Source organism: Capsicum annuum, chromosome 11, assembly GCF_002878395.1.
Source record: "Capsicum annuum cultivar UCD-10X-F1 chromosome 11, UCD10Xv1.1, whole genome shotgun sequence".
Taxonomy (NCBI): domain Eukaryota; kingdom Viridiplantae; phylum Streptophyta; class Magnoliopsida; order Solanales; family Solanaceae; genus Capsicum; species Capsicum annuum.
In genome coordinates this window covers 4,166,729-4,176,540 of record NC_061121.1, presented here as the reverse complement: position 1 = coordinate 4,176,540, position 9,812 = coordinate 4,166,729, and the positions used below count along the sequence as shown (strand labels likewise).

The following is a 9,812-nucleotide window of genomic DNA, read 5'->3' as shown; positions in this document are numbered from 1 at the left end:
TAAATTACAAGGCGAAAAATTGAAATGAATTAACTCAATATTTAAAGTTTAGCTATTTGGCAGTTATAATAAAAAGAATGTTATAACCTTGGACCTTGTTATATTAGTAATAAATAATGAAATAATACATCTTAAAAATATTACTATCAATTAAAAAATACACATCTCCAAAAATAAAATATACAACAAATAAAAATAAATAAAAAAATATACTTACTATTTAATTTGACATACTTTTGACTTAAATTGCAAAATGATATGCATATTCTTCTTCAAAATTTCTAGCTTCGCAGTTGCCATATTTAATACTCCATCCGTTTTATTTTATGTGTTATTATTTCTTTTTTAGTTCATTTTAAAAAAAGTATAATATTTTCTTATTTGTTAAATATTTAAAAACATAATTACACTTTTATTTTTATTGAGCCTACTTAATTTAAAAAAAAAAAGATAATAACATATCTTTTTAATAAATAATAATTTAATAATATTATTAAATCTTTTTTTATTTTTTAAATTTCATGGCCGATTAAATAACGATACATAAAATAAAAGGGACGAAGTATAACCTTTCTCCCTAAGTCCATGAAAGTCGAGAAAATCAAAGCATCAATCTTTGCTTAACTTTCCTACACTACCCCGCCAATCTCGTAACCCAATCTCCCCCCTCTCTCCCTACCCCACCCCCACTACCCCCATGCAATCACCATAGCTTTTTTCTTCTGTACAAAAATCCAACCATTATCTCTCTCTTCTCTCTCTTTTTCTCTTCCCTATTATACACAAATACACACACCATGTCTCCTTTCCCTTTCTCCTTCTTCTTCCTCTTCCTCTTTTTCCTCCCTTCTTCTTCTTCCTCTTCTCCTCTTCACTATCCTTACAGTAAGTTGGTTACACTACTATTATTACTCCCACCTCGTTTGCACTCTTCAAAAATACTAGCAAACGCTTACATACCTGTCAATAAATAACTACAGTAACATTTTTGAATTTATGTTTTTCAGTTTTTGTACTAACTAGCTGTTTTCCCTCGTTATCGCTCGAATTCTTCAAAAATGTTAAATATATGCTTTTTTTTTCTTAAGAGGATTCCACATGAATGCATATTCAATCAATTTATATTTTTCAGTTTTTGGATTCACTAGCTGTTTTCCTCTTATATTGTTCGAATTCTTCAAAAATATAATTGATTACACTCAGTCCAATACAAGGTCGTAATGCATTTTTCGAGGATCCGACCCACAAATTCATAGCTCATTAGCTAATCCTTCAAAAGTAATGCATTTCTCGAGGATCTGCAACATACAACATTTTAGCTTAGTGTTGAATTCTTCAAAAGTAATGCATTTTTTTGAGGATTCGAATATAGCTACCCATCGAATCCTTCAAAATTGATTCATTTTTTGAGGATCCGACACGAATAGTAGTTCATTTTTCGAGGATTTGACACAGCTCTTTTCATATTTTTGAAGAGTTTGAGCAACTGTAAAGTAAATTATTCCTCTACTTCATTCAACTAACTAGCTGTTGTTTTTCAGATTTTTCGTTACATATTGATTGTGGAAGTCTATCAAATTCATCAGACATTTTCAATACAACATGGGTTTCCGATCGGTACTTCACCGGTGGTTCAATCTCCGTTGTATCGGAGCCACTTCATTTTCAGCACACTCAAGAGAAAACTCTCCGTTACTTCCCAATTTCATCAGGGAAGAAGAATTGTTACATAATTCCCAATTTACCCTTGGGGAAATATCAATTAAGGACATTTACAGTGTATGATAATTATGATGGAAAAGGACATTCTCCGTCATTTGATGTATCTGTTGAGGGTACTGTTGTCTTTCAATGGAGGTCACCTTGGCATGAGTCGATTACGCGCTCTGGCGCGTATTCCGATCTGTTTGTTGCGGTTAATGATGGAGAAGCTGATGTTTGTTTTTATAGTATTGCTACTGATTCACCTGTTATTGGTTCAATTGAAGTAATGCAGGTTGATAGTGGCAGTTATTTGGTTAATGATAGCTCAATTTTAGTGAATTATGGTAGATTTTCTAGCGGGTCGGGTCAATGGGGACCCGGTTTTACAAATGATAGTGATCGGTTTGGGAGGTCGTGGCAATCGGATGCTGTTTTCCGGGCTAAGATTGGTGGTATCAAAGCCATTTCAGCTGTTAAAAATGTGGTTAATGTAGATAGACCACCTAATTATTTTCCTATGAAATTGTATTTATCGGCGATTACTGTTGTTGGGGGTGGATTTTTGGAGTATATTTTACCCGTGGATGCGAAGTTGGATTACTTGTTGTGGTTTCATTTTGCTGAAATTGATGTTAGTGTGAATAAAGAAGGTAAAAGGGTGTTTGATGTTGAAGTGAATGGTGTGAATGTGAGCAGAGTGGATATTTATAAAGAAGTTGGGAGTTTTGCAGCTTATGATTTTAGTTATGTTGTTAAGAATTTGAGTGATACTAAGTTGATTGTGAGACTTGTTCCTGTTGTTGGTGCTCCTGTGATTTGTGGGCTTGAGAATTATGCTATTATCCCGGATGATCTCAAGACTCTACCTCAACAAGGTATATATAGTAATTTAGTTTATTTCAAGAGATGTCTTTGTGGTTGTGTGTTATTTGGTAATTGAGTTAGTTGTGGAAGGCTATGTTGTTACTAGCACTTCGATGATTGTTCTATTTTTAGTATGGGTTATCATGCTTTGTATTGAAGGGGAGCCTTAAAGTAACTAGTAAAGTTGCGGCCATGTGACCAGGTCACGGGTTCAATTCTTGAAAACAGCCTCTTGTAGAAATACAAGGTAAGACTGCGTACAAATAGACCCTTGTGGTCGGGCTTGCCCCCGGATGCTGCGGATAGCGGGTGCTTTAATGCACCGGGCTGCCCTTATTATCATGCTTTGAACTGTTTTTACTTGAGTTGAGGGTCTATTGAAAACAACCTCTCTACCTTGTAGGGGTAAGGTCTGCATACACACTAGCCTCCCCAGACCCCACTCGTGGAATTACATTGGGTATGTTGTTGTGGAAGAAGGTCCTTTGGCAAAACTTTGAACCAGCTGTTTTAACTTGTTTTTGTAGTCGTTGCTATGAAAGCATTGAAGGAGTCGCTTAAAGTTCCGGATAGAATGGGATGGAATGGTGATCCTTGTGCTCCTACTTCCTGGGATGCTTGGGAAGGTGTTACTTGTCATACCACTAAAAACGGATCGCTTGTGATCTCGCAAATGTAAGTGATCCTTTTCTGTCTGCTATACATGGATACAATTAGGTTAAATGTCGAGTGGAGAATAGGTAGCTAGTAGTTAAAGCATATCTTTGATTAAAAGGTCATGACTTTACTGCTAGTTTGTTCCATTTCATAATTTGATAAGGGGAACGTACTAACATGTAGCGATAAGCACGTCATAGGTGAGATAATAACAATGTATAAAGTGGTTGTTTGTGTCGAGAACATTAGGGCGAAGAAATGTAAAGTAGATGATTGACAAACAAATCAGTATCTTACTACTAGTTTCAATACAGAGTTGCAGAGCAATTAGAAGTGGAAAGAGTTGTTTGGAGCCGTTATTTCCGGAGTAAATTACCTATATCTCTGTTCTCTGTTCTGAACAATGAGACATAGAATGAAAAATTGAGTTGCATGAAAAATGCACAACTTGCTGTGCGAGTACCTGGGGCAGAAGGTGTATGCTTTGCAGGTCTTTTGGCTATGTCTAAATACTGTGGTGCTATGCGGTCTTACCTCAAAAAGATGTTCCAAAACACTGTTACAAATTATGCTTAAAAACTCAATTGCATGAAAGTTATCTTTGAAATTCCGAAGCGATGCATTTGGGTTGAGGTGTCAATTCACTTTAATTAAGCCATGGAAAGAAGTGTCATGGAATTAATTCCCATTTCAGATCAATTAGTACACGAGAGCTAAGAAACCACTGTAGCTGGACGGTTAAAGTGTGAAATGTCCATTGCTCCCGCTTCTCTAGGACAGCATGCTTCATTCATATCATACCGATCTAACTTCTAACTTGACAAATGATGTAATTTTAACTTGAAAAGATCTCTTTTTTATCTCTTTTTTCGTTAGAAATATCCCTTCCCTTTCTGTTGTTTAATTTAATGACTAATGCAGCACATGTATACACTGTATACCCTTCTTGATTCATTTAGTTTTTATCTTTCAGAGATCTTGGAAGCCAAGGCTTAAAGGGATATATCAGCGACCAAATTGGGCTCTTGTCTAATTTGGTAAGCTTGTAAGTATCAACTATCAATTTCTTACCTCTTAGATACTGGAATTTCACACGTAATATCTAGAATTACACACTTCATGGTTTAAATAATGACTAGAGAGGTGTTCGGCAAAAAATGGTTAAACTATGGAAATATACTAGTATTTGCTTATACTCATTATGGTGCCATGATGAACAATTCTTTTGATTGGATCATTTAAGTTGCACCAATTTCTTTTCTGCACTTTTCCCGTTTGTTACCCATGCTAATTGTCATTCTACCTTCTCTTATTTGTCTTGCAGGAACTTAAGTTCTAATTCTTTGGGAGGTTCTCTACCGTGGGGATTGGGTCAGAAGTCTCTTGTGAAGCTGTAAGACCAGATATCAGCACTGTGTTCTTAGTCATATCTTTGTTTATTTGAAATCGTCTGCTGTTTTGTCTCTTTGAACCATGAGTTTAGAACTACGAGTTTTATCGAGTCCACAAACATAGTTTGTTGAATGTGATTGGAGTCCTGAACACAACTTACCTTTTGTAAATTCCTGTTGTTCCTCGGGCCTTTTGCTAAAGATATGGTCCCTAATCCTTAGGCCTGAGCTTTTGGTTAATTAATTTAGCAATGTCATCTTTTAAAGCCTGAAGTTTGAACCCTCCCAGTTATGTTTTAATCAAAGTGCTTTTTGCTCATATTTTCTTAACTATCCTCTATTATTGATATTCTTGTTAAACATAAGCATAAAACCAATTGCATAACTACTCCATGGTTTAGGATATATTGGCGGTACCCTACCCTCTTTATTTCTTTTGGATGGCCAACTGCTTTTGTCTAACTGGTTTGCCGTCATTTTGTTGAAGCTTGTAATTCATCATTTGAAGATCTTTTGTGCAGGGATTTATCAAATAACAAATTTACTGGACCCCTACCAGATAGTCTAGCTTCTTCCGCCTTGCAGATTGTGTAAGCTTCATTCTTGTTCTCAATCATCTTTTCATGGAGTTGTTGTTGCATATTTCACACTTTGCCTGTTGTTTATTTCATGATTTTCCTAGAAAATAAGGTAAGCATTTTGGTTATAAATCACTTGGATTCATTCAGGCAAAAGGAATTTATCTTGCTCTAGTTACCTTCTGCTTAGTTCCAACAGTAACACTGTAATTTACTCAGGTATTTGAATGGTAATGCACTAGAAGGTCTAGTGCCCGAGGAACTTCTTTCCATTGGGGTCCATGGTGGAGCTATTGAGTATGTCATTCTCTATTTCTGGCTAAAGTCCTCCTTCAGTAGATTTTATGCTCTTCCTTTGGTAGATTTTAATTTTTGAATCTGTACAACTATAATGACATACCCAGTGTAATCCCAAAAGTGGGGTCTGTGGAGGGTAGAGTGTACGACTGTATGCAGACCTTGCCCCTACCTTGGGAGGTAGAGAGGCTGTTTCTGTTAGACCCTTGACTTCAAGGAAAAAGGATCAACAGGAGTAAGGAAGTCATGTCAACATACTATAGAGATTATGTCAGAGCATACTGAGAACAAAACATAACTACAACAAAATAACATGATAATTAAAGTGCAAGAAATAACAGGTAGTTTGAGTCTGTGCTTAAACTAAAAAAACAAGACTGATTCGGTGGAGAGTGCCTCTGCTACTCGTGTTATTAGTGCATGAATTGAGATGCTTCCCTCTGTTAATTACTCCTAGTTTAGGTTGTTAGAAGTGCCTTATGGCAAAATGGTTTAAATTGGAGGTTGCCGTTTGTTTCGCGGCTAATAAAAGTAACTTCACTGGGTCTTCTAGACTCTAAGCATCCCTGACCTGTCCCTAAAAGCTTGGGATAAGTATTTACCGAAATCAATGCAATTGTATAACAACCACACGACACTTAACTGGGCCATGCCTACAAGCTATATCATAGCTGAAAATGCACACATGGTGCATCAATCAATGAAACTGTGCACCCTTGGTAACCTTCGTGTCTGTGCATCTATCAATGCAAAATGGTCGCATGAAACTGATGAAGGTTCCTTTGGCACACTGACACACGTTGAGTCGAACCCATGATGCCTTCCTCAAAGTAGAGCAGTACTACATAGCTACAACTGCTAGCAATTGCATAACCGGATTTTCAAATTTCAGTTGCAAATATTGTTGCCTGAAACCTCTTCTTTTTATTGACGTTGGTGCTTGTATGCACGTCAACAAATCCACCGGATACCTGCTACCTCCCATCAACACAAGCACCGGGTAACTTTGTGTCTCTGCACACTAAGGCTTAGGCAAGGGCTGCCTGAAACCTCTTTCTAAAGCTTCATAAAATTTCAGCTCAACATGTCGTATCAAAATCGAGTACTTTGGGTGTGGGGGTAGGTCTTTACTTGCTTCAAATTTCAGTCAAGTAACGTTGCTACAGTGTCCAGACTCGACCAAAGATTGCCAATCCATATAAACAATGATTCAACAGTGTTAACTACATCCTAACAATTAAACTCGAAGTTTAGTCTAAGTCGAGTCTTCCGGTTCAACATTGGTAAAACATGGTTAAACAACGGATCCAACAATTTTCTATGTCTCCCATATTCTCGTTAGCCCAATTCTATTATTTATTACTCGTTAGATAAAACCAATCAACTCAGATTTGAGAGTACTCAATATCAGCAGTTTGGGCCAAATCCATGCATTTCTACGGTTGAACCTTAACTTTCTGATGGTAGAAACTTGATGTACTATGAGTATATTAATCCAATCAATCCTATGAAAATATCTGGTTCAAACCCCGGGAGACAGTTCTAGAAACCAGATTTGGTTCTGCATGAATTAGAAAGGTGAAAGTGACCCTATAGCGGCTTAGAACAACTCAGAGTAGATATATTAGTGTATAAAACTGATAGAACTTAAAAGATTCCTGAATCCCATTTGCAAACCAGGTATATAGTCTCCCTGACATATAGGTTATTGGTAGGATTTGATGGCTAATGTTCCATCATAGTTTGTGATGTTCTGCATGAAATAACTTGATGGTTGGAAACAGTTTACTGTAATTGACAGTCTATTTCCATGTATTCATAAATCATAATTGTCAATCTATTTCTGAACATGTTACCTGACTTTTAAATGGAGTAACATTGACACTGAGGATTCATCTAATCGACTGCAACTTGTTTGGAAGCTTAATAATAGTAGTCGTTGTTACCTGACTTTTTAAAAGTCGGACTGCAAAAAGCAAAAGTTAGGCTGAGGGGTTCTCTTATTAGCAAATGAGCCATATGCCTCAAGTTGTGATCGTTTAGAGGTTTATATTTTGTTTCTTCCTTCATGTAATAGTCTGTTCACTTATTTCTAATGGAAAACATTTTGTTCCACAGCCTCTCTGGTAATAAAGGGTTGTGTGGCGGACCTACTTTGCCTGATTGTCCCTTATTCTGGAGTAAAAATGGCCTCTCTACTGCTGGTAAAGTTGCAATTGGAATATCAAGTCTAGTATTTATTTCTGTGGTGTTGCTGGTGGCGTATATATGCTACAAGAGGAGGCAGAATGATTATGACTTTGGTCTGCCACACGAGATGATGTGTAAGTGGTTTCTCTAAGATTACATGTTATACTTTCCATAGTTACTTTGCATCTTTTTCATCTGCATCAAAGAAAGTAGTTCACTATTAAGTAATCATAGAACCCTTTTTAAATGTAGCTTTCTTTTTTTGAGATCAAAGATACAGTATTCTCGACCATCATGTCTAAAAAAATGTGTAGAAGTTGCGTTCGCAACAGGTTTAACAAGATTTAAAAAACGAAAAAACAACAAAAGGTGTTTAGCTAACTCTTGCAAACAGTTATATATTCCATCTATATGTGCAACCAACTCATTCCACTGAATTCTACTATCTTGTGGAATAGTTCAGATATGATTTTTCTTCATTGCTATATTATAGTAATAGATGTTACTGCCATGAAGGGGAGCCTTGGAGTAACCTGTAAAGTTGTTGCCATATGACCAGAAGGTCAAGGGTTCAAGCCTTGGAAACAGCCTCTGGCAGAAATGCAAGTTAAGGCTGCATACAATACACCCTCGTGGTGGGACCCTTCCCCGGATCCTGCATATAGCGGGAGCTTTAATGCACCGGGCTGCCCTTTTTGATGTTACTGCCATATATTGCCCATAATATACTTGTGTAGATTGTCCACATATTGTTCCCCTGTTGTGGCACCCCTCGTCCCACAAATTCGGTTTCTTTGTCTGCCCAACTGATTTTGAAAAGATTCAAACCAGACCTGTAGATGGCTTTTTGTAACTATACCGTGGTAATATTTGTTCTGGTTTATGACTGATGATGGAGCGATGTTAAATTCTTCGAATCATCTGCATTATCAGTTCTGTACCTGTTACCAAAATCTTGGCATCCCAAGCATCGGTATTTGTGTCTGGTGCTGTAACCTGCTTCTTTGTCAAATCAAATTTGTAGTTGTCGAGGGTCAACTAGAACAAGTTTTTGAAATTAAACTCAAAAGAATGTTTGATTTACTTTCTCAACATGACTATCTGTTTTTCTGTTGGATATGGTGTATGATATGTACTTTACTTTCTATCTATGTTGCTCCGATTCTCCAAAAATGTTGCTTGAACCATATCAGATCCTCAAAATACGCACTACTTTTGGAGGATCCAACATGCATCAGCTGACTTTATTGAAGAGTCCAAGCAATATAGCTTTCTACTATAGTTTGAGTTTTCAGTTTGACTGTTTATTCTATATTATGAGCTAATCTCTACCTCTCCACTTTCCGAAATTCATCTTCACAGCATTAGCTGCAAAGAGGAATAGGTACCAACGGCAAAAATCGCTGATGACTCTGGAAATGGAGAGCCAACATGCCAAAGGATTTATACCAACATACAACGCAACATGACACAACTGGGAAGAAAATGTGAATTTTGATGTTGTTCAACTTGCCATATAGACACAGATAGAAGGCCTTCAGACTGCATTTAGTACAACGTACGGTAAGGTTAAACAAGAAGGTATGTCCCTAAAGGAGCATGTAGAATTCAGATTTGTTTTTGTAGAGTTTTATGTATGCCAATTTGTTAATGAAAATCCACCAAACAGATTAGGCAAATGCCTCCCATTGTATCATACCCAATTTTGGGCATTTGACAAACACATACAATATGATTTTGTGACTCTGAAACTTGTAATGCACATAGAGTTAGTGAACTTCTCTTTGATTGATTTGCCAATGCTTTTCTTACCTTAAGGTTAAAAGGGCAGCTCGGTGCACTAAAGTGCCCGCTATGCGCAGGGTTCGGGGAAGGCCCCACCGCAATGGTGTATTGTACGCAGTCTTACCTTACATTTCTGTCAGATGCTGTTTCCAAGGCTTGAACCCGTGACCTCTTGGTCACATGACAACAACTTTAGCGGTTACTCCAAGGTTAATGACACTAAAAGTTCATGAACATTGGTAATAGCCTAATGTAACAACAATAACATATTCAGTGTGGTCCGAAGATACCAGGATATACATAGATATTATTCGAATCTTTGTGTGAGGTAGAAAGAATGTTTTCG

At 36.9% G+C, this 9,812-nt stretch overlaps 1 protein-coding gene across 1 annotated transcript; it reads left to right on the top strand.

Annotated features, from left to right (window-relative positions):
• The first annotated feature begins 564 nt into the window (after nucleotides 1-564).
• On the top strand, nucleotides 565-9,481 carry LOC107847861 (receptor-like protein 4). The gene is made up of 9 exons (XM_016692419.2): nucleotides 565-885; nucleotides 1,542-2,579; nucleotides 3,096-3,243; nucleotides 4,199-4,270; nucleotides 4,550-4,618; nucleotides 5,138-5,206; nucleotides 5,414-5,491; nucleotides 7,610-7,815; nucleotides 9,044-9,481. Exons 1-9 carry the CDS (start codon nucleotides 798-800, stop codon nucleotides 9,148-9,150), a joined length of 1,875 nt encoding a protein of 624 aa, XP_016547905.2. The 5' UTR covers nucleotides 565-797; the 3' UTR covers nucleotides 9,151-9,481.
• The last annotated feature ends 331 nt before the right edge of the window (nucleotides 9,482-9,812 follow it).

Bases quoted from the DNA above. Each gene is read 5' to 3' on its own strand.
- LOC107847861 (XM_016692419.2), top strand. From the start codon at position 798: ATGTCTCCTTTCCCTTTCTCCTTCTTCTTCCTCTTCCTCTTTTTCCTC. The intron at 4,271-4,549 runs GTAAGTATCAAC...TTTGTCTTGCAG, and splicing joins TTGTCTAATTTGGTAAGCTT to GAACTTAAGTTCTAATTCTT. The intron at 5,492-7,609 runs GTATGTCATTCT...TTTGTTCCACAG, and splicing joins GTCCATGGTGGAGCTATTGA to CCTCTCTGGTAATAAAGGGT.